Here is a 24,407-nt window from a genome sequence, read left to right on the forward strand (position 1 = left end):
CGGAGTAGATCTAAGTTTGTACACAGCTGCGCATCCAAAGAGTAACTTATCACACAGATGATCAAACCCTGTTAGTCAACATAAAGATTAGTATGCAAGTTTATGAACAGCAATATTCTTTTAGTGCCTTGACATAGAATGTAACTTGTCACATAAATGAACGTACCGACCTATCGAAACAAAGTATGCAACTCTAAAGACTCACATTTCTTGAACTTGAAGGGGAAGAGAGAGACCGATGTTTCTCTAGGTCGCGTTACAAGAAATGGTTTAGAGATAATGTGAGAATCAGTTTTTTGTCTTCTTTAATTTAAGAAGCAAACAGATATTTAAAAGTAAAACATATTTTATTCCTTCAAAAATATCGTCCCCTGGACCAACATTATTCAAGTTACCATTGACCCTATTAGTACCACAATCATACCTCAGGTACTTCATAAAAGACTTTATCTCCCCATCCATCAAATGAACATTACGCAAACCACATTCATTTCATTATCGTAGTAGTTTAGTTTTCTTTAACCATGGGGTGGAGGGTGCATACATTGTTTTAATATTATTATGATAGCCTCCTTAAATCTTCCAGATTTATGTTAGCCTTCTTAAATATTTCAGGGTTTATGTTGACCTTCTTAAATATTTCAGGGTTTATGTTGACCTTCTTAAATATTTCAGGGTTTATGTTGACCTTCTTAAATATTTCAGGGTTTATGATAGCCTTCTTAAATCTCTCAGGGTTTATGATAACCTTCTTATCTTATATAATACAGACGTTACTTCAAAAAAGAAGATGATTACGTCCTACGCGTCATGCATTTAGTCATGCATATTAACTAATGACTTAAATTCTGCCAAGTCACTGGTTTTCCTGGCTAGCTCTCAGGGTTTATGATAACCTTCTTAAATCTCTCAGGATTAAGTTGATAAAGCTATCACTTTTACTCCAAGTTGTTAGTACCCATGATGGTATGTAGTACCCCTGAGAGTATGTAGTCAAACTAGTCTAACTATACAAAGGTGTGTCAAATCAGCACTCGTACTTCTATAGTGAGTGTGTTGCAGAGAGGCGTGGGGGTGTGTACGTGACAGACTAACCCAAACTAAATGATGCGTAGCGCGCGAACTAGATTCTAGGTAATGGTATCGTGACCTAACAATGAAGTCCTTTATATGAAAACTTAGAAGTACTACTACACTAACTACGGGTATTACCAGTCTCGAATAGTGTGGTAGAAAAACTGCTAGTAAAAATATTAAAAAAAAAAAAAAACATTTGTGAATAGCACTGACCTTGAATAGCACAATCTTACTTTTATGCACAATAAATAGAATCTAAAATAGTGTACAAAACAATAACAAGCCTCAATTACTATACACATCTAAATGGAGACAATATCATCGTTAATTGAACGGGGTGAGAGTCTCTAGCAAGGAGATTTTTTTGATTTGCAAATGTATTTTCATAAACTGTTAGATGTATTTTACTGTGCCGAAATTCTAATTCACGTGAGAAGAATGGACATTGCATCACACACTCACACATTGCACCTCACACAAACCCAAACATTGGACCACACACACACACACACATTGCATCACACACAAACTTACTTTGTAATACACATCACACCACACACAAACTCCCACATTGCACAATACATCACACCACACACAATCTCACACATTGCCTCACACATTACACCACACACTGCCTCACGTAAGGATCACAAACTCACATGCAAATCACATTAACAACAAAAAAAACATGAATCGAATGACACCATATTATTATTATTTACAGACTATAAAACAAAACAAAAAAAATCGTTGTCCATTTGATTTTTAAAACATAAAAAATACTGTTCAACCTACAGACATTAAAACTAGAAATTGTGTCTATAGGGTAGGAGACGTATGCTCTGTTTACAAATAAGCAGAAACAAAAACAAAAAGTTGTACAAAAAATGGCACGAGAAAATACTCTGGATTGTCACTGAGAAGAGCAGCGCGCGTTAATTAAAGGTCAAAGGTTACTGAGTGAAGTGTATAGTGTTCAACAATGTTTACATCTCATCGTTCCAGTAGTTCTTTGTGTCGAGACACAATGTCACAGTCTCTGCATTAGTCCATGGGATTTCTTCCTATCGCTCCACTGTGGGAACTGGTACTCACAAACAACTTTTGTAGCCAATGTTTCAAAGCAGAGAAATACAACTTTAAAAAGTCTTTCTTTTTTTTTTTTTATGACAAAGAGGCATGGTAGTGTAGCATTGACTTTCGAGAGAAATGTTATCTCAACATTAACTATAACAGCTCTCTAACAGACCAGGAATAGCAATAATGATAACTCACTTCACTTTCATATTTGACTCATTGTGAGTTCAAACAAAAAAAAAAAAAAGTATCCATTTTTATTAGCAGAATGACTAGCTCCCAATGTGCCATAAATTATACATGCAGTATACAGTCCCTGGTTGACAAACTATCTGCTGCTTGCCAGAAGTTCGGCTTCAACATCAGTCAAAGCAAGACTAAGATACTTGTCCAAAATATAAACACTGCACCTCAAGTAAGCATTAATGGCTAACCACTAGAAATTGTTGATCACTTTTGTTACCTTGGCTCCATCATATCCAACAACACTCTACTGGATGAAGACATAAACAACAGGATAGCCAAGGCAATGGCCACCATGTCACGGTTGCAGAAAAGAGTCTTGGACAACATATTGCTGACTAACAGTACTAAAGCCCTAGTCTACCGGACCTGTGTGTTGAGCACTTTGCTGTACGGAAGTGAAACATGGTCAACCTACTCATGGCAGGAAAAAAAGCTGAATGTCTTCCACCTCCTATGCCTAAGGCGGATCTTTAAAATAAAGTGGCAAGATAAAATAACCAATGAGGAAGTGCTTCGAAGAGCAGGATGCCAAGACATCCGCTCTGTTATCAGCAGCAGACGCCTTGGCTGGCTTGGCCACGTTCGTAGAATGCCAGTAGGTCGACTTCCACAGGACATTCTGTATGGCGACCTAATAGAAGGCAGGAGAGCCGCTGGTCGCCCACTTTTACGTTATACCGTCGGATGTATGCAAACGCGACATGAAACTCTTCAAAATCGACACTAGCAGCTGGGAAGAGGTGGCACTGGATAGATCCACATGGAGAGAGATCATAAAAGAAGGGTCACGGATTGCAGAAGTCATACACAACAGAAGTAGAAAGAAGGGTGAAAATGCAACGGCGCCTGGTGATTACATATGCCCAACCTGCGATCGCAGCTGTGCATCAAGGATTGGCCTCTTTAGTCACACAAGAAGTTGCAAAGGGAAAAAATCGTCCCTGAGAGACGCAAAATGCCTAGAGATACAGAAATAGTTATTTTATTTCATTTCAATGAAATCCTGGTTACTAGAATACTGATCCTATGAAGTAGAAAAAAAAATGACTAATTGTATAATACAGTTTGGTAGAAATCAAACTGAGAACTGTGATGCAAAATATATATGTATAAATCTGAATACATTTTACATTAGGCATTACATTAAAAATCATTTCCTGTTTTTGCTTACAATGACATGAACACATAAAACGCAAAAGCTCTACTGAAGGTCTAAATGTTTTCTGGACTTGGAATGAATTGATTTAGAAATGTTGTGGCTGCTAGAAGATGGAGACAGCAGAGGAGATGCAATGAGTGTCCGTAAGCCATTATGGGATAGCATGGGTGAGAAATGTTTCTTGTCTGGGTTGACCAAGTCAGACTGAACATTGGCAGCTTTAGGAGGAGTGTCTGCAGTTAGCCTGTCAGTTTTAATACATTGATCTTGTAACTGGCTGATTGGCAGAGCAACAGGAAAGCCTTGACTTCCTTCATCCGCAGCCGCTGAAGAGTTGCGTGTCATTCGTTTGACAGGAGTCATTACACAGTGGACAAAGCCTAAAGACTGGGAGAGAGAGCCGCCTGACAACTGGCTGGATTGGGAAAATACTGAAGAAGAACAGGGCTGAAAGTCTGGCATGTAAGAATCATTGTCTTTCTCATCCTCAAAGAGCTGGGGACTACTCCCTGGGTTAAAAGTTATGGTATCTGTTTTCACAAGTGATGATGATTTGGGAGGTGAGCCTTCTGCTGACTTCTTGAGCCTCTTGCTAGGAGACCCTACCACCTCATCCGAGAGAAACAAACTTCTTTTTCTGGCATGTTTAGGTGCACTAACAGACCCTGATTTTTTAGGGGTGTCTTGCGGCTCAGTATTTGGCATCTCTTTTAAAGCATGATGTGGGTTTGGCAGATACAAAGAAGTACTCAGAAAGGACTTAGCTGGAGATGATGCAGAATTAGATGGAGGGGAGTATTGCTTGGTGCTGCACTTCTTCCTACGAGCCCATGTGTTGATAGAGTCCGACTTTCCTTTGCACCTCGGTGAAGGTGTGCGTATGGTTACAGCAGCAGGAGCACTACCTCTTCCAAAAACATCTTGAGATCTGCTTGGAGAAAAGGATTTCCCAGCCTCAGGTGAAGCATAGCCCTGTTCTAGTCGGCTAAAGATTTGCGGTTTTGGAGTTTTATTCTCTGGTTGGCTTCTCTCTGCAAAGGTAAAAGATTTCAATGGTGTGGTAACAGCTTGCAGTTCAACCCTACGGGCAGCTTTGGCAAGTTTCTCCTTCATTAGTGGGGAGTTTTTGAGGATGGATTTTATAGGTGTGGCTGTCTCTGTTCGAGGTGGAATTCTTTCAAATGTGGGGCCAGCAAGATCAGTGCTTGAAAATTTAACTTTACTAGGAGTAGCAAGCTTGTCTACAGAGGTGTGGACAAGTGCATGCTGCTTTTTGGGAGTAGTATGTTCATGGGGTCCACCTTTCTTTGGAGTGAATTGAAAGCTGGTCATAGGAAGTAATCTTGCTGTACTTTTAGTTGGGCTTGATAAATGATTACTAAGTGTTATAGAATTTGCAGAAAAAGTTGGTCCTGAACCTTTAATTGGTGTGGAAAATTCGCCTGTTATATTCTGTTTTCTTGTTGGGGTCAAACGTAAAACCATATTTTTAACAGGAGTTTTTGTTTCTGCTTGCCGCCTGTCTTCACTTTTTGAGATGGCATTTTTAAATCCCAACTCATCAGCAATACAAGATGGTTTTTTATCAGGAGTTACCATGAGTGGAGGGCAAGAAGCAGTGTCCCATTGAAGCATCTTGTTCTGTTTCTCTGGAGTCTTATACCCCGTGGCTCCATAACATCTCCTCTTTGTAGGACTAGTTAACAGATTAAAGTCATTCGCATTTTCCCCATCAAATATCAAATGGACATTTTCAGTACCGGTACTTGCTCTGCCAGCTGATTCTTTGAATTCTAATCTCTTGGCTGACTTTCGTGGAGAGCGCCTTAGTAAAGATTTTGTCTTGTGTTCAGGGGAAGGGGAAGCAAAGAAAGATTTTATAAACCTTGTCTTTGGTGAAATGTTGGGTGAATCTCCTCTTAAAGCACTGGACAGAGTGCCTTGGGACCGTGACAAGAGGAACTGGCTTTCTGCAAACAGAATACAAACATATTAGAAGTAGCTCTTAATGAGAGTTAAAGATACTTTAAACAAAAAAAAAACTATGTATACTTTACCTTGAGAAAGATTGATTTGATTAGAGCTTTTCTGTGAGAGTTCGAGGGAACGACTGAAATTTCTGGATGGCTGTGAGCTGGAGGAGTAAAATGATTCTCTTAATAAATGTCCAGCTGATTTAGTGAGAGCAGATGCCAGGGATGGATCATCATCAGCTACAAATGGAAATAGACAAAGCAGTTAACAAAAAAAATGTTTACAAATTAGATAAACAAAACAAACTTCTTAGCAATTTTATATAAATAAATCTTTAATAAAAAATGAGATCAAGCATCGAAATTAAGGTTCAAAATGGTTCAATGTTGCATCAGACTAATCAACTGAGGTAACGAATTCCTCCAACTAAGCTCAACACAATTAAGTTAATGCACCTTTAAGTGGGGACTCTGCAATAACTTTGACATCAGGGTTAAAATTCTCACTCTTCCTTCTTCGCTCCTGCTGACGTAAAAACCTTTGAGATGTCTGTTTGTGTGATGGTGTTCCAAGAACTAAAGTCTTTGGCTTCCCTGTCAGCCAAAAGAAAACAAAAAACTTTCATCAATGTTATAAAATGTATCAGAAAAAACAAAATTCTAATTATTTCTCCTCAGATCAAATACTAATTAGTTTCACAAAAACCCATACTGATGATTAGTCTTCGCTTCTGTTCGGCTTAAATATTCGTTAGAAATGTTAACTGTGCATAAGACAACCTGGCAATTTTATCTCTTTAGTTGTATTTTTTGCAACAAGATCTTACCATGTCAATCATGATCTACCATATACTTCATTAAATCAACTGAATTTTACCAAAGTCAAATGGTAACCTTTAATCATTGTTTAGTGCAGCTATTCAACAGCACAAAAGCAAAGTAAATTTAACACAAAATGTTTAAGAATATCTGGCAATCAAAATGTATTTTTAGTTCCAACTAAAAAGTCTTTTACCAGATTTATACCATATATATATATATATTCCATATTTATATTTTTATTTTAAAAAATGCAGGATTGATTATAGCCATCATATAGACCAGCGATGCCCAAACTACAGCCCGCGGGCCAGATCCGGCCCGCGACGTGGTTCTATCCGGCCCGCCAAAGCATTGGAACAAAATGTAGAAATTAAAAAAAAAATAAAACAATAGAATGTTGAAAAAATATTCTAATTCAGTTAGGATTCTCACTCATTCTTTGGTGAATTCCATCTTTAGGTTTGGTATTCTAATATTCGTAGTAAATTTTTTTTTTTACTTGTAAGAACACAGGTGTTGTTTTTTTTCAATGACGATAAAACTAGACTGCTATTTTTAATTATTAAAAAATAACGCTACTGTCTTGAGCTAGCGTGTCCTTGACACCTTGTGTGTGAACACAGAGCATTAATGCATCGTTTTGGGTGATATCAAAGTAATTGGTACCGCAGTGTTTCACGTTTGTGATTGAATGAAATGGGAGAGAAACGAAAAGTGGACTCTGAATGTAGAAACTTTCAAGAAATGTGGACAGATCTTTCCTTTTTGGTGGAATAGGATAGTGTGCCAACATGTTTGATTTGTAACGAAAGTGTGGCTGTTTTTAAAGAACATAACATTAAAAGGCATTATGAAGCCAAACACATAAACACATATGGTGGCATTCTTGGTTTGAGCCCCGAAGACAAGATTGGCATGTTACGACTAGATATTGGGGGATTGACAAGAATATTGAACAAAAAGAGACAAGAAAATGAGTCTGCGATAAGTTCCAGCTACAGAGTTTATCACATCTTAAGTAGAGCAATGAAGCCTTTTTCCGATGGCGAATGTGTAAAAAAGTGCTTGCTAGCAGTGATGGAAGAAATGTGTCCTGAAAAGAAGAATGCAGTAGAAGCTGTCAGCCTTTCTCGCATGACAATTACAAGGCGAGTGGAAGATATGGGGGTAAATCTTCATTCACAATTAAAAGACAGAGCAGCAGAATTCGAAATGTTTTCTATTGCTGCTGATGAGTCCACTGACATAACTGATACTGCGCAACTCTTGGTATTTATTCGCGGTACAAACAACAATTTTGATATAACAGAAGAGTTAGCAGCTATGCATGGGACTACACCTGGAGAAGACCTGTTCAAAGAAGTGTCAGCCATCATAGAGGACCTTGCTCTTCCTTGGAATAAATTAGTTGGAGTGACTACATGATGGCGCTAGAAATATGGTTGGATGTCACAGGGGAATGACAGAAAGAGTTATTTAAAAAGTTATTGAGTCAAATGGAACTGAACCCCTGCGGCTTCACTGCATCATTCACCAACAAAATCTCTGTGGAAAGTTTTTGAATCTGGACCATGTGATGATGATTGTGCTCAACAGTATACATTTCATCAAATCACAGAACGTTGAATCACAGAACTTTCAAAGATTTTCTGACACAAATAGAGTCCGAATATGAAGACGTTCTATTTCACAGTTAAGTGCAGGGGGGGGGGGGAGGGTGGTTAAGCCGAGGGAAGGTGTTAAAACGTTTTTTTTATTTGAGACACGAAATTGAAATATTTATGACCGATAAATGAAAACAAGTGCCACAACTAAACAACCCCTCATGGTTGTGGGATTTGGCTATTTTATGCGACATGACATCACATCTAAATGAACTTAACACCTAACTAAAAGGGAAAGACAAATTGATTTCGCATGTGTATGCAGACATATGTGCTTTCCAAACAAAATTGCTACTTTCATTCAACAGGCGGAAAAGGTGCATCTTGTCCACTTTCCAACCTGTACCACTCTACAAAATGATAAGCAGCTAAATATGTCTTTCCCTAAAGAAAGAATGATCCAACATCTGAGGCTCTTGATGAATATTTTCAGTGAAAGATTTGTGGAGTTTCAGAATTTAAAAAATGAAATCCGTCTTTTTGAAAATCCGTTAGCTGCCAATGTATTAAGTGCTCCGATGGATCTGCAACTGAAACTGATTGACTTACAAAGCCAGACATCCCTGCTTGACAATTTCAAGTGATGCAGACCATTGACTTCTACTCCATGTTACCTGCAGAAGCGTTTCCAAATCTTCGAAAACAAGCGCTAAGGATGATCACAATGTTTTCAAGCACTTATTTGTGTGAACAAACGTTTTCAATGATGAAACGAGCGAAAACTATGTTACGTAATCGCCTCACGGATGAACATCTAGATTCAGTGCTCCGACTTGGAGTTTCATCTATGCAGCCAGATATTCAGAAGATGGTTTTGGATAAACTCCATGCATCACATTAATTTATGTAAGTAGGTCTACAAATAAAACTATTAAAAATAGCTCATTGTATATTACATTTTTTTTTCTTTTTGATGATATGGCCCGCGACACGAATGCCGAAAATTAAAATGACCCGCAGACCAAATAAGGTTGGGCATCACTGATATAGACATTGTAAATTATTGCTATTAATTTGTAACTGACACATAACATCAATAACATATTATATGTTATACTTTTTGTGTCATAAGACAATTTGGCAAGTGCAGTAGGTATGGCCTTTAACATTTTTTTGCAGTGAAATTTTACCAAGTATGATACCATTTACTGTATTCCAATGTAAAGAGAAGCTAAAAATATCTCAGGAAATTCCAAATGATGTTGAGACACTGATAGAACTTTCCAGAAGTTAGCAATTGGAAAAACTATATAAGACAACAATAGATTTAGGGTTAGTGAATAAAAAAAATCTATTTTTGAGTTTCAATTTAAATAAGTGTTTCTGTTTAAATTCTATACAGATCTATGCTACGCTTGTGTGAAAACAAATGGCAGTCATGGCAATATAAAATTTACACAATTCCAACATAGCATCTCTTTCTAATAACTATAACCTGAAGCACTGACTTCAATAACAACTTACCTGAATGTTTTGATCTTTTCTTATAACTTCGTTTGGCTTCCTCCTTTGATACAGTTTGACTGACTCTTTTTTGGTCAGAAAACAAATTTCTTTTTGCTCTACCAACCTCAGGAGGCACTGAAGAGACTAAAAGTAAACACCCAAAAAAAAAGGTCCTGTAAGTCACATAAGTATTAAATCAGGCTTCCTTTAATTCTGTATCCTGGAATTTTATCAAACTTCATAATTTTCCTTCTCATTTCAGCAGAATCCCATTGGCGAGACAGTAAACAACATTTAAATACTGACTCATGCTAATTTTCCCAACATATTCAACATCCTCAGACATCCAGCCTGAGACTGAAAAGAAACAAACCTTTTTGACCACCTAATTTAAGTTGCAATCTTAGTCATACTAAATTCACTAATCTTAAGATAAATTGCCAATCCATCCTTACAATTTCTTTAACCATGATTTGTGTAAACAAAAAAATTATAATTGGTAAGTTTCATTTAATTCAAAATTTAAACAATGAAACTGTTAACTGATATGGTTTCTAAATGAAATAAACAAATATCTGGTTAGTAAATTTAATAGTTAATTAAGTTAAGAATATTAGTTTAAATAGGAAATTCTAGCATGATAGGATTCAAAGGTAAAACTCCATATATCCACCAAGTGTCATAAGTATGATAAGGTTTCAGGTCAGATATCACAAATGGCTTACCCAGTCTGAAGTATAGAGAATATTAACAAATGAACTGGTCTACTATGCCAAAGAGACCATACAGATATAATCATGTTTTTATCTGACATTTGAGATGCTCATATTATTACTTAGATTTGTTCTCTTGAAGTACAAGTAACATTCTTCTAGTGATACACTGAAGCAACACCATGGTGAAATGAAGTTGATGGAAGCTTATTGCCTTCAAACTCTGACTAAAAACTCCAATAAAATCAGATACACAAGTTGCATAAATATCATTATTAGACACCATGTGCAGTTAAGTAAAATTGGACTATAATGATTTGAGAGGACAGGGAAATGTCAAGGTATAACTTAAGTGGTGTCTGCTTCGGAAACAACGACTGTCAATTTTATATCACCTTGTAAGCATAATCACCAGGGGAAGAAAAATGCTTGATGTGCCTACAACGTCTGCCTCAGACATTTTTTTATTTACTCTGGATAAATAAGATAAAATGTTGCTAACAATTCTATCCATATCATAACTAGGTGGGGGTTATCTGGATGCAAAGTTAGATTATGCCCACGGTGCTTCATAAAATATCATTATGATCATCAAACTCTGAGAGAGGGCATGAGAGGCTCAAATCCTAACTTACAATAGCCAAGTACAAAACCCACTGCAGTTGTACATAAAAATAAATAAGGCTTATCTTCATGTCCGAAGAATAATGAAAGGTGTTATATTTCATGTGACTACACAGCCCCAGCTGCAACATACATATTTGGCCTAATCCAGCCCAGCACAGACATAAATGTTGTCTGCCAGTTGGTTGTTTTAGATTGTCTCTTTGCTGTCTACATTTGGAAGTATATTTCCATATAAATGGCTATCCAGACCAGTCAAATTAAATTTTGGCACATCAGTTATTAGCAAGATGGCCATTGCTGAATTAAAGAGAGAAAAACAAAAAAGAAAAAAAAAAGGTACCAGTTTGTCTCCTGCGGGAACTACGAATTTTTACTTTCACTTTCTCTTTGGTTGAACTTTTTGGCTCTGCCTGTAAAATACAAATTTGACAGACTTGTATTAAATTTGAAAAAAATATTATTTAAAATATTAAAAAAATAAAGCTGATAAAAAAAAATTATTTTATTTAATATATTTAATTAACGAAAATGTTACCTTTTGTTTAGGTTTGACTAGAATCTGTTTTGAATGGCGAAAATCTGAAATACTTGGATGTTGTTTGAATCTTGATCTGAAATAGTCAACATTTACTCTACCTATACATAAAGATGCCGTAAAAAAAACAAATAAAAAAAAAACTGAAGTCGTATATTTAAGCCTGCAATAAAAAAAACTAAATGTTTTCACATTTTAACTTTGATCTCCTTACCTTGCTGGCTGGGATGCCTGGTCAGAGAGATGAGAAGATGGCTGGGTGGAGCTTGGTGCAGACATAAAGCTGTCCTCGTTCAACACAGACATTGGGGCTTTGGAGGAAACAGGGGAAGCAAACTTGGACAGAGCAGGAGGCAGAGGCAACATAAGCTCATCATACACATCAGTCAGAAGTTTTGGTAGAGCCACGGCATAGCTGCAATAGAAAGCATAACGCAGACAATTTAAAAATAATGACAGTTTGGTCTCCAATATCATCATAGTGTTTATCTGTATTGTTTAACATTTCTATACAAAATGTTTTTATCTATTAGAAACTCATGGAGCTGAATATATCCCTAACCCACTTTTAGAAATCATTCTAACTCATTTGTTGTTGTTATTAATAAAAGTTTTAATGTCTCAACTGTATTAATGTTGTTCTTCACTCGAATGATCACAGAGAAGTTAAAATCATACATATTTCTCACTTTTAGGAGTTACTTTTTATAATCATTTCTAACACACTGTCATTTATTTGTAGTTTTTTTTTAAACCCTTTTATGTTTAAATGATGTGTTTCACCTAAATTTTACAGAGTAATAAAAAAAGAATCAAGTGCTTATCTTCAAGATCAAAATAATCCCATTTGGTTTTTAAATTGAAAGTTCAATAGTGAAATCTATTTAAAATGAAACAAAACATTGACCTAACTTCACTTATCTTAATGTTATTCAACGGTCTGGAAGCACACTTGTTGATCTGAACTATAGACTTGGGCATGTATGAACTGAGTTACTCAATGGATAAAGATAAAGGAAAATATTTTAAATGTACCTGACAATAAGAACCTCTGAGAGAAAGTCATTCAAATACTTGGAGTCTGTGACAAACATGAGTCCCCTCAATAACAGAATGAGCTGTTGGAAAAAGAAAATGTTTAAAAGTTATTTCATCATTCCACTGGCTTTAAAACTACTAATAAATATTACAAGTGTGAATGCTTCAAGTTTCTCTGAGGTGTTAACAATGAAAGTTCCATATATACAAACTAAACAGATGGACTGTGCCACACTAACCTCATTTAGAACAGCATCATGATCTGCTTCATCATTCCTGGTCACAAATTCTAGTTCAAGTAAAAGTAGCACTTGTAATTTATACCTGCACAAAACAAACGATTGCATCAATACAAAATATACACAAAATATTTGGTATTTGATATTTTTGTTTTTTTGTTGGCACAGTGCTAAGTGCTAAATGTTATACAACTAAGTTATCAAAAATAAAGTCCATTCAGACTCAAATAGTAAAAATTTATATTATATAATTTAATAAAAATCTGTTGTAAATATGTATATATTTACAATTACTTTGCCGATCTGAACTCAAATTAAAGCCCACTATTTTCCAAGTATCAACATGATCAAACAGCGTTTTGAGGTTGTCTCTTCTAAAATAGTGGAATGGCTTATAGCAAGACAGGATATCTAGGGAGGCATTGAAAACTACCCCAGCAGGATATGGGCTGAAGCTCTGACACCAACCATTTCCCTGTGTTTTGGATTCATAAATACTATTAAAACAGAAAATGAATTGAAAATAAATTGAACGCTTTCACAACAATCGTTAGTAAATCGCACCCCTGAATTTCATGGGACAATGTTTTCAATAGATCCAATGTCTAATTCTACTGATTGCAAAGGAAATAAGTTTGTACACAAGAAAACTAAATTTTTTTTTTAATTTAATGTCAGAATATTCATATAAATGTATTTATTTTGAAACCTATTGAAAACATATTATCTACTGTTAATTAAATATATGGCTTTGGAAAAATATAATAATTACAGTGGCAAGTATAGGTTCCTTTCTTTTGTCCAAATGAAAATTTTCTTAGGGTATCAGGGTTTCTGCCCCAAAGTCAATATGAAATTCCATGGGTTTTCCAGGAGAAATTATGAAATTCCAGGACATAAAATTCGCAAAAAAAATTATAACACTAGCCAAAGTTGGCGTAATTTAGGTTGTCATTGTCGGAAGTGTAATGGATATAAGCACTCCACTACCTATAAAATACTTCCAATGGCAAAAGTCTTAAATAGCCTCTGACAACACTCAGGTACTGAGTCCAGCGGAACTATTTTCACTAACAGGATAAGGGGCAAAGGCTAGCTAATCACCTAGGAGAGGAAAAACTCTGAATTCAAACCTCTGCTACCTTACAGCTATACCCAATTATGGGACAGACTTCAGGAGTCAACCCTGAGGAAAAATCGGGAGCCAGCGACCATTAGGCATTTAAAATTTATTTCTGCCCCTGCCGCCTCATCCTTTGATTTAATGGTGCCAACTAACTTTTTTTTTCTTTTTCAATCTGCAAAATTCCAGGACATTCAAGGAGATATTTTAAAATTCCTGGAGATTTCAAGGACTTTTTGAGTTTTTTGAAATTCCAGAGGCTGCAGAAACCCTGGGTAATATATTCAGTTTTTTACATTTAAATATAAACATTGTTTCCACAAATGTGTTCTTGACAGTTCAAATCTCTACCCCAACAATAACTCACTCTGCTATCTTCCTATTTCTGTCAGTATTCTGTGTGTACTTGTCTTTTAATTCTTTACAAGTCTTCACCAAATATTTCTTTACAAGGGCTGCAGCACACTTTTCTGGGTTGCTGTATTGGAGGCTGTTCATGTAGCCAGTGGCAACGCTCACCATGACTCTCACTGTACTCTCAACAGCTATCCCAGCAGACAACACTTGTTCATACTGTTTCACTAGATAGTTTTTTAAGTCTGCTTCACTTTTAAAATCTACAATTGAAAAAAATAGTAACAGAAAGAATTGTGAGTTGATTTAAAAAAAAAAAAAACTACACCCAGTTTTAATTTTAACAAATGAAATGAAATTATTTTGATTGATATCAAGAATTACAAAGAAAAGTCAAATGAAGATAAGTTCTCAGAGAAATAAGTAAAATGTTATACATATATACATGCATTTCTTTATTACATCTTACTTTATTATGATCAATGGTTAGTTATTTGTGTTGTGTTTGTTGGGTGTGAAAAATAATTCACTGTAAAGTTGGTAAAAAACAAAACCATTTTATTTTCAAATATACCCTGTGCAAAAGATAGTTTAGAAAAAAAAAATTTGTAAATGTAGACAAAAGAATAATACATTAAGATAATAAGCAGTGTCAGGTGATAATGGTTTCCAATAAAACAAAAGTTGTTTTGTCAGAATATCTTTCCAGAACATACTGAAAACTTGTGGAAGGGCTAAAAATAAATCATAACTCAAATATAAACTTGGACTACGCAGTAACAAGAATCCAGATAATGCTAGAATCTTAGATTGCAGAGTATATAGTGGGACAAAATGGAAAATCATGGTCCATTGTGCTTATTTCCAACATCATCACTGAATTCATTTATTAAATTGATTTATATTGCATAGTTTTAAATATTGGGTGTTTATTTCACAATTCAAATTCTTGATATTAAAATATTCAGTTTTCTTAAATGGATTTGTGTTCATTTATCAGCCCTTTACTAATCTCCAGCATACCTCTTGGATATTGTGTCACTAGAATTACATCTAGATAAACTTTTCAGTATATATCATGCAATACCAGACTCTGTGTCAGCTATGTAATAATCCATAAAGCTACAGAATTTAAATGAAAACTAAACAACAAATCTCTTAAAATAGCTTTCAGACTTTCATTGTGCTCACCTGTATCTATAAAGCCATTGGAGTTACAAGATCTTCTATCAGGACTGCAAGGTGCTGACTGTAGACTGGTATCAGTATCTCCAACAGTCTGAATACTGGAACTCATGGCTTTGTCCACCATCATTCTACCACGACTAAGTGTTGACGACCTAAGCGTGCGCATATTGGGCTTAGATGACCTTGAACTTGCTTCAGAGTCACCAGAATCTGCTTTTTTCTTTCGAACAGCTTTGCACATTAAAAAAATATTGACTCAATTAAGAAACTATTCACAAAATCTGTCCTTATTTCTTGTCTCCCTTTAAAAACTCACAAAGTTCAAGTAAAAATACACTGAAGACTAATGTTTTTCTGTGCCCCTTTGACTTACCACAGAGAGGTGTACTAGTTGAAGGCTGATAATGTTGAACTATCTCTGGAGGCTGTTTTTCTTTTATGTAATGTTTCCGCAGTTCTTTAAAGAAAGCTTTATTTACCATGGAAGTACTTTCTAGACTTCCAGAGCTGCAAATTCAATTAATTATTTTTTTAATAATTTTCAGGAGATTTAGTTGAATGACTATGTAGTCCTGATCATTTTGAGTTGCTTCTACTGATGTTATTTTGCATAAAGATATGTATTTGTCATTAGACCTACTTACCTTAAATTAAGTTTTGAAATCAATGAAGACATGTTAGCCAAACTACCAGGCATATACCAAGAATTCAGATAATGAGACTGGTAAACTGTATCTGCTTGCACCACATTAGGTTCTGATCTTACTTTTTGTTGTTCACATTGTCCCTCCCTAAGTGATTTGTTTATCAGCCGAGACTTGAAGTCCTCAAATGTTTCCTTCTTGTGGCCCTCAAATGCTGGTTTTAGAATCTTATGTTCTCCATGGAAACTCTCTGGCATATTTAACAACGACAAAATTGCAATACCACTGGTAAATGGTTGCAGGATTGCAGTATAAACAGTATCATGGTCAGCAAGTTTTATGGTTAGCACCTAAAGAAAACAAAAGTGACCATTTTAAGCCAGGAGAGGAAAGTTTGTAACGAAATTGTTTTTAATTTAAGATGCATAAATTCTAATGTTCAATAAGTTGTTCACTACTAAATTTACCCCCAGTGTTAGGCTTTGTTGAAGCAAACTGTGCAGGTGAAGAAGTTGATCACTTTTCTTACAGTCCAGGATGTAAGAGGTAATAATCTTAGTGGTCAAGAGATGGACAACATCTTTATGTGGCACACAACCCATCCAACTTATTTTGGCCTGTTTTAGATCCAAAGATTTATCTATGGATTTTCCCCTGTTCAACAGATTTTGCACATTAAAAATATTAGATTTATATATGTAAAAAAAAAAAAAAAAAAAAAAAAAAGAACAATACAATATTTTCAATTTTGTTATTTCTATTTACATTGGTAAAAAAAATTCCATGAATCATTTAAAGCACTTATTTCAATGCCAGAATAAGGAAGTGAATATATTTGCAAAAGACTAGACATATCTAATATAATAAGTAATACAAACCTGGTTTCAAGCTCTTTAGTCAGTGGCACCAACTGTACATCAAATTCATTTAATCCTGTGAAGAAAAGTTGTATCAATCAATTTTGTAGAGTTGAAAAAATATTCAACATTTTCAAAACATTTAATAAACTGACAATACAATGGGTTTATAAAGTAAATAAAATTCCAGAGTGTTAAATTATTTTTTTTTTCTAAAAGAAACATAAAGAGGAGAGCGAGAGCATTGACTATTGTCTAGAAAACAAAATAAATTGACTTCTTGTTACTGTTATTCACACAGTATTTCTTTACCAAGGATATTTATTTGTACTCCCCACTTTTTCAGAAAATTATAATCAAAGGTAATTGACTTTATTTTGTGACAATGATGGTGAGTATAAATACTTGATTAATATAGAACAAATGGATGGTGTTTTGCTCAATGCTTTATTGTGACACATAAATGAAGACAATATGGATAGTTAAACACTCAGTATAATTGCATGATGGGGGAACATCACAAAGACCTGTTACCCCTTGCCATACCCACTCTCTACTCCTCACGCCTTTACACAAAGGGCTGTTGGAAGTGTTTTTCTTATGAAAATCTGATCACCATCATGATAGTACAATTTATGAATTTAAAGAACTCAATCTTTCATTGTTATTAATATACATTTTTGTTTACTAATGATGAACTAATTGCCCACATTGTTGAAGTATAACATCAGCCTTTTTATGCTTTCCAGACACTTATTCTAAAATTACCAAAAAAAAAAGTAATAAGCCTTAAAAGTAATGCTAAATTTATATAGTTTGTTTTTTTCTAATACTAAATTTCATCCAAAAAGTTAAATCTCTATTTCAGCACTAACACTCAAAATATCATTGACTGTTTAGTTAGTAAGCAACTTAATTTAAATAGAGTGAACATTGGTGCTTAAATAGTATATTATATTCTAAAAATCTACAGAAGCAAGAAAACTTACTTGGTCCAGAAAATGAAACCTGCGGAGAATCACTAGTCAAGCTATTTTTTTTTATGAGTTGAGAAAGATAAACTTCCACAGGTAAGAGGTTGAAAAAATTTTGCATTGATGTCAAATGAACATCTTTTTCAAAGAAATTCTCTTTACTTGCAGGAATATCCCTAAGAATGTCATATTTGGACAAAAAATTTCCTCCCAACATCTTGAATGTTTCTTTTATAATTGTTCTCACTTTAGTATCATTCTGACAAAAAAAAAAGGAAAACACAAATTTTAAAATTCTATATATATATATATATATATAATATTAAATTCTATTCCATTTTACATAAAATACACTAATTATTTTTAAAAAAAAAGGATTTATCTATGTGGGGTTAATGTCCATTGATTTGTTTCCAAATTTATCAAAATTTTACTCTTGTCTGAAAATTTCAAATTGCTTCATAAATTTTTTTAAGATTCTAACATGAGTCCATATCTCTAATGCTCCACCATCTCTCTCATGTCCTCCCATCTCTCTCATGCCAGCATGCAAAACACTGAACATTAAATATCACTTTCAGTTTGTTAATTGTTGTTTTTAACAGAGCTTCCTACAGTCTATGTATTCATACTCTTAGCCTGAGAATTCTTGAATCCCTGTTAGTGGTAAAGCACTTGGCTTCTGAACTGAGGGATTCCAGGTTCAAATCTTTGTGAAGACTGGGATTTTGAATTGAATCCACCCAACTCTTACATTGGTTAGGGAAAGTAAAATGTTTGGTGGTCGTGCAGGCAAATTATGGTACCCTTGCTAATCCTTGGCCATAGAAACAGATGATCTTTACATCCACTGCCTTTACTTTAATTCTTATTTTATACATATAATATATATATATAAGTTAGATAGCACTAAGGCTGAATAGGAGAACACATCCTAAAATTACTTTACACAATTAAGATTTTATCCAACTAGCGCCGATTTCCAGTTTGAAAAACCCTAAACATACCTTAAGCAAAGAGAGGTAATTCTTAATTTAAAAATTCTAAAAAAAAATAAAGATTTAAGACCTAATACTGGTACTAATAAATAAATAAACAACTTTAAAAAATAAAACTTTGATTATACACATTATACATGTAATACATGACATGTATTTTAGTTTTAAAAAATATACTTTTAATACTTTAAAAATATTTAATTTATATTTTTAAAAAGCTTCAAAAATACTCTGGAAATTATAAACTGGAAGTAGGGAGATGTTCTTTTTTTTAGAAAAAGAAAATGGTATACACATCTGGTTTTCACTAAAAAGAGTCACCACGCTCTCATTCTAAACAAGAAAGTTTAAAAAACAGACTGCAAGCATCCCCATATATATATGCACTCTGAGTCTGAGGCACTAGAGTCTAGAGCTTAGCCATCTACATCACATCCTACCGCATAAGAAGATGGTGGGTTAAAAACAAATTAAATTTTTTACAATTTTAATCTTGTTTACCAAATAGTTTTTTACTCTCATATAGAGATTAGAGATATTATATATAATATATATACCTTTTCATTACATTCCATTTCGAGGATGGATTTGCAGATTTGTGATGCCATATCAATCCAGTATAAAGAGATTTTAAATTTATTCTGATATTCATTAAGCAAAGCTGGTGACATAAATGAATCCAAAAATATTTCAGCATCCATTATCAATTTATTTGAGAATCTTCGCAATCCTTTTTGAGATGATGGTGATCTTGATAGTAGAAATACAATTTTTTTCACATTATTTTCATCTGTTTCAATATTTACTCTTTTCCTAGTAGATCTAGATCTAGAAACAGGAGATGTGTCAAAGTTGTAGTTGGGTGTTTCATTTTCAATCCAGTTGAAATCATGTACAATTTCAGTCAGTGCTTTCGACAAAAAGCTAGATGCATCATATGCATGGCTGCTTGACAATCTTGTTGATGACAATACTTTTGAGGAATTCCCACTACTTAACGGCTTTAAGAGCATAGTTTTAAATGCTACATCTAGTTCTTTTTCAAAGTTTTTTACTGATTCTTCATTGAAATGTTCAAATTTAGTGTTATTAGGTATTTTCTTAAGAACAGAAACAGCAGAGTTAAACATTTTAAATCCCCATTGGATTTCTGCCTTTGTACTTTGTTGTACTCCTAGATCTATACCCAATCCATTGCTATTAGGTATCCCATCATAATAGGGCTTAGATTGTTTACAAGTTTCAGTTAGGAATAACAAAGTTCGAGTAACTATCATTGAAATTTCACTTGAATGATTACACTCCTCGCACGTTGCAAGGTTACCGTCTATCAAAAATACAATCTGGAATTTGTTTATTGAGGAATCCATGTTAGATGTGTAAGAAAAATAGAAAAAGTCAAAGCTTTATACGTCTAAGAAGTGGAAATAGCAACCGATTAAAATATAAACAAGAAAAATAAACACAGTGTATTTGCCGCCGCCATTTTGATCTAGTATTTGATTGGTTTTAGAGATATTCCGGAAGTATATATATTGAATCGTTTTAGTTTTTTTAAGATTCGCTTTAAAAGTTCAATGCGCTTTCCGTACAAATAATAATAATTTTGTTTCTTTTTAATTTCAATCTTGGTAGCGCCAGAGAATTTGAAATTAGTAGCCGCGTTAGGGGGGTGGCAAGTGGGGCAATCGTCCCAGGCCCCGCGTTCGGAGATTACATTGTCATAGTCAGCTTCGAGAGCCAGATTAGTTCTCATAAACTAGGATATTTGATACGATATGATTAGATATGATTCGAATTAGACCTACTATGTAAGCTCTTAAAATGATATTTTTGGACATCGCCGATTGTTGTAGCCAGGGATATGACAATGGTGCAAACATGAAGGGAAAGCACCAAGGAGTTAAAGGCGCACATTATTCGTATTAACAGGCAAGCATTTTACACTCCGTGCGGCTGCTATAATCTGTAATTTGTTTTAGGAGACATGGCTAAATGCAACTCTCAAGAGTGACGTTTTTATGATCTCATACAGAGAGTCTATAAAAGTTTGGCTGCGTCGTCTGAAAAGTCACTGTCATAAACAAGGTGGGAGTGCCGCCTTAAAAGTTACAAAGAAATAATATCAAACGAAAGAATTCAGAGAGGCACTGTTGACTGTCGCAAATAATCCACTGGTGAAAAGTGAAGCCGAATATCTAGCGAACTATGAACAAGGAAGTTTCGAGCTTATTCTCGGTTTAATCCTATGCTATGATATTTTATTTTAATGGTTATGAATACTGTCGGCAAAACTTTGCAACCTGCTGACATACAACTCGATGTGGCAATACAGCAAATCAAAGGCCTTCTTGCACTTTTTAGAAAGTACCGGAACGTCGATTTCTCTGGTTCACTAATCACAGCAAAGGAAATTGCTTCCAAATTAAACGACGATCTGAAATTCAAGGAACAAAGTCAGACAAACAGTCAAACAAAGAGTCAGACGCGAGATATAAAAACAATTCGATTATGAGAGTAAAGATGAATCAACATTTTCGCCAACAGCGTTAGAGGAGCACGAGTCCGTTAGCGTGTGTGGTACGATACATAAAGGGCCCTGCATATGGCATTCGCCCAGGGCCCCCCACGCTGCTAGGGCCGCCTCTGTTTGAAAATGTATTAAATAATAATAATAATAATCGTATAATTTAGATATAATTTCATGTCTATGGCATTTTCCGTCCCGAGAGACGATCTTTTCCCTTTGCATCTTCTCATGTGACTAAAGAGGCAATCCTTGATGCACATCAGATGATCAGAGGTCATATGCTGGGCATTTATCTTGTTATCCCAAGACGCCGCAGAGTCTTCAGATATTTTTCTGCCTCTGTTGATTTAAACATATTGATCCAGCACCCCTCTTTTATGCTAGCCCTCCGTGTAAGCTTACCCTGTACTTTTTTCCTCACAACTACTGGTGTCTTTCTTGGAAGTGCTTCTTGTCCCGCTTTCATACATCAGCGTACCTTACGAGTTGGTGACATATGCAGCCCTCTATTAATTCAACACACAAAATGCCCTGTTTATGTCTAAGCCAGCCAAGACATCTACCCTTGGTAACTGAAGCGCTGATGTTTCTCTAAACTTCCTCGTTGATAATTTTATGCTTTAAAAGTGAAAGGATTGAGCTTATCTTCCTGCCTTGAGTAGGTGGACCATGTTTCACATTGCTGCTTAGCAGGTTGGATAGACATGGGCTTTAGTAGGATATATATATATAGTCAGCTAATTATTGTCCCACTCTTTTTCTGAAACCGTCACATGGTGCCAATTGATTAAGCCATTATTCAATCTGAATACATTTCATTTAATATAATTTTACTGAGGATTTTGTAAGGAGATAAACTTTTGTTTGTGTTTGTTACAGACATGCCACAAAAATAATTGCGCCCTACGCGTAGGCCCCTATGTTTGTGTGCATTTAATTTAAGACTTAGCCAAAACTCTTTTAATTTTCCTTGCTGATTCATGCAACCCGTTCCAAGGGCACTTGTACAAATCTGTTCTAGCATACGGAAAATGTGTTTGTTTATTTCTTTAAGCTTTGTTTCTTTCTGGATAGTTTATTGGGTTGTGCATTTGTATAAGTTATAATTTAGTGTTTTATTTATTATTGCAAATTTGCTTTTTAGTTTTACTGTCCCTTACTGTCTTTCCCGCGATTTTAGTATTGTTGCTACTTTAGTCAAATATTCGTTTGTTGTAAATCTCATGGCTCTATATTTTTAAAAATCTATTTTAGTTTATTTAAATTTTTTTCTTGAATTGAGGGGCGAAGTATTTCTAGTATTGGTCTAACGACATGGTCAAATAGCATTTTTGTTTTAAGTGTCTGTTCGATTTGTAATTTTTTAAAACTAAACCCCAAATGCTTTGTTTGATTTTTTTAAATAATTTTGTCAATATGTGGATTCCATAGCTTTTTATTTATTATATAACATAGCTCGTATACATGTTTGACCATGAATAAGAAATCGTTTTTAATTTTTATTTGTTCCCATAATCTATATATATAATTATCTTCATCGCCCAACCATAGGCCTACTGGACACCACACACGCACGCCGACTCTCTAACCCCCGTTTAAAAAGTCATGGAAAGATAATTCGTTTATTTCTGCAGGTCAAACTAGAGTTACCCCACGTAACTTTCGCATTACACATCCTCCGCTAGTTCAAGTGCTCGCCATTCTGTCGCCAGTTGCAATTGACTTTTCTTGTCTTTCTCAGTTCGATTAGTATGCCAGCTCCTCCGTTTCTGTTTAATTGTTTACAGGATCCGTGTAAACTCTGGCCCATTGGTTGTTGGGGTAGTGGGTTTTTTTTAAATAAGAGTACTAATTCCCTGAGCTCTGTTTGGTTGTGGTCGGATTTGTAAACTGTTTTCGATGCTGTCTCTTATAGAAGGAAAGGAGCTTTGGTCCTAGGGAGGAACTGCGCTGTGCTGCTATGTTGATTCCATCGTTATATTGTCTAATTAGTATTTCTGTTTAAGGTTGGCAGAACTTCAAAAGACTATTTATAGTTTTATAACAAAGTTTCATACATATTAAACTAAATTAATTGCTTAATCTACTTATAGTGCACGTTTTTATACCTCAAGGACTTTTTTTATCGCGGGGCATCTCCCTAAACCCTCTTCCTCTTAATCAGCGTTTCTCAGGTTTCACTTTCAGAACCAAAAGTAACTGTAGCAACAATTGCTTGATACATGCGATATTCAATAGCTTCAATAGTGTTTTTAGCATCAGTGATATAAATGGGACAGACAAACAGAACAAAACCCCAAGCAGTTTTCCATATGGGGGATAATTTAAAAAATAAAAAGAAGAACAAAATAATGAATGTTATACGGTTTTATTCACTGTAACACATGGCACAGCCATTGCACTTCCTGTGTGCTATATATTAAAACAAAGTGTAAATAATTTGATTCTCATTCCAATAGAAACAATGAAATAGAATACACAAAGCACAAGACAGTAATGCACCTCTTTGGACAAAAGGTAAAAAGAATATATAAGAGTTTCTGTTGAGAAGACACATCTATATACATAGGCCTAATTCTCTTCATGGCTCAAGAGTTTGGACAAGAAATAAAGGAAAGATCACTCTTTTAATTCTGCAAGTTGGACTAGAGTTACCCTACGAAAAAAAAAAAGGGGGAGAACAAGTAATATTCACCCGTCACAAAATAGCAGGGCTGGACTCAACTATTGTCGGGCTCTATGCGAAATGTTTTTGGTGGGGCCAAGTTTGGGTAGGGATACAGATAATAAGTGAAAAGTAAGAATTTATATTAGAAAATAAATTTGTCTTTGCATTTTATTCATTCTTTACTACCTACAGAATTACTTTATGAGCCTTGCATGTAGCGAACCCATACAGTATATCATAAAAATTCAGTTTCCCACATAGATCACGCTCAATAGCAAGAAATACCAAATGTTTCAATCTATCTTCAAGAATTGTTGACCTCAAGTAATTCTTCATTCTCCACAATTATGGGTATTGCATAATGCATTTTTTTTCATTCGCGTTTTCCATTTAGAATGACACTCCAAAATGACAATTTTTTGTCTATATATTTCAGGAAATTTTTTTTTAGTTTT

General features: G+C 34.8%; 1 protein-coding gene across 1 annotated transcript; it reads right to left on the bottom strand.

Moving 5' to 3' along the window:
• Positions 1-1,770: 1,770 nt before the first annotated feature.
• Positions 1,771-20,245, bottom strand: LOC106060569 (uncharacterized). Its single transcript, XM_056017968.1, has 17 exons — positions 19,312-20,245; positions 17,772-18,015; positions 16,804-16,858; positions 16,393-16,579; positions 15,926-16,275; positions 15,655-15,788; positions 15,285-15,512; positions 14,107-14,356; positions 12,617-12,701; positions 12,375-12,457; positions 11,554-11,754; positions 11,340-11,415; positions 11,145-11,214; positions 9,483-9,608; positions 5,989-6,126; positions 5,617-5,772; positions 1,771-5,529 (listed from the first exon to the last, which is right to left on the bottom strand). The coding sequence occupies exons 1-17, from the start codon at positions 20,122-20,124 to the stop codon at positions 3,602-3,604; spliced, it is 5,124 nt and encodes a 1,707-aa protein (XP_055873943.1). The 5' UTR covers positions 20,125-20,245; the 3' UTR covers positions 1,771-3,601.
• Between the last annotated feature and the right edge of the window lie 4,162 nt (positions 20,246-24,407).

Source organism: Biomphalaria glabrata, chromosome 1, assembly GCF_947242115.1.
Source record: "Biomphalaria glabrata chromosome 1, xgBioGlab47.1, whole genome shotgun sequence".
NCBI classification, from domain to species: domain Eukaryota; kingdom Metazoa; phylum Mollusca; class Gastropoda; family Planorbidae; genus Biomphalaria; species Biomphalaria glabrata.

What these genes read in the sequence shown, in the direction of transcription:
- LOC106060569 (XM_056017968.1), bottom strand. Translation starts at nt 20,124, where the DNA reads ATGGATTCCTCAATAAACAAATTCCAGATTGTATTTTTGATAGACGGT. An exon ending in TGCAGAGTCCCCACTTAAAG is followed by an intron (nt 5,773 to 5,988) that starts GTGCATTAACTT and finishes TTCCATTTGTAG; the next exon opens with CTGATGATGATCCATCCCTG. An exon ending in TCAAATCAATCTTTCTCAAG is followed by an intron (nt 5,530 to 5,616) that starts GTAAAGTATACA and finishes TTCTGTTTGCAG; the next exon opens with AAAGCCAGTTCCTCTTGTCA.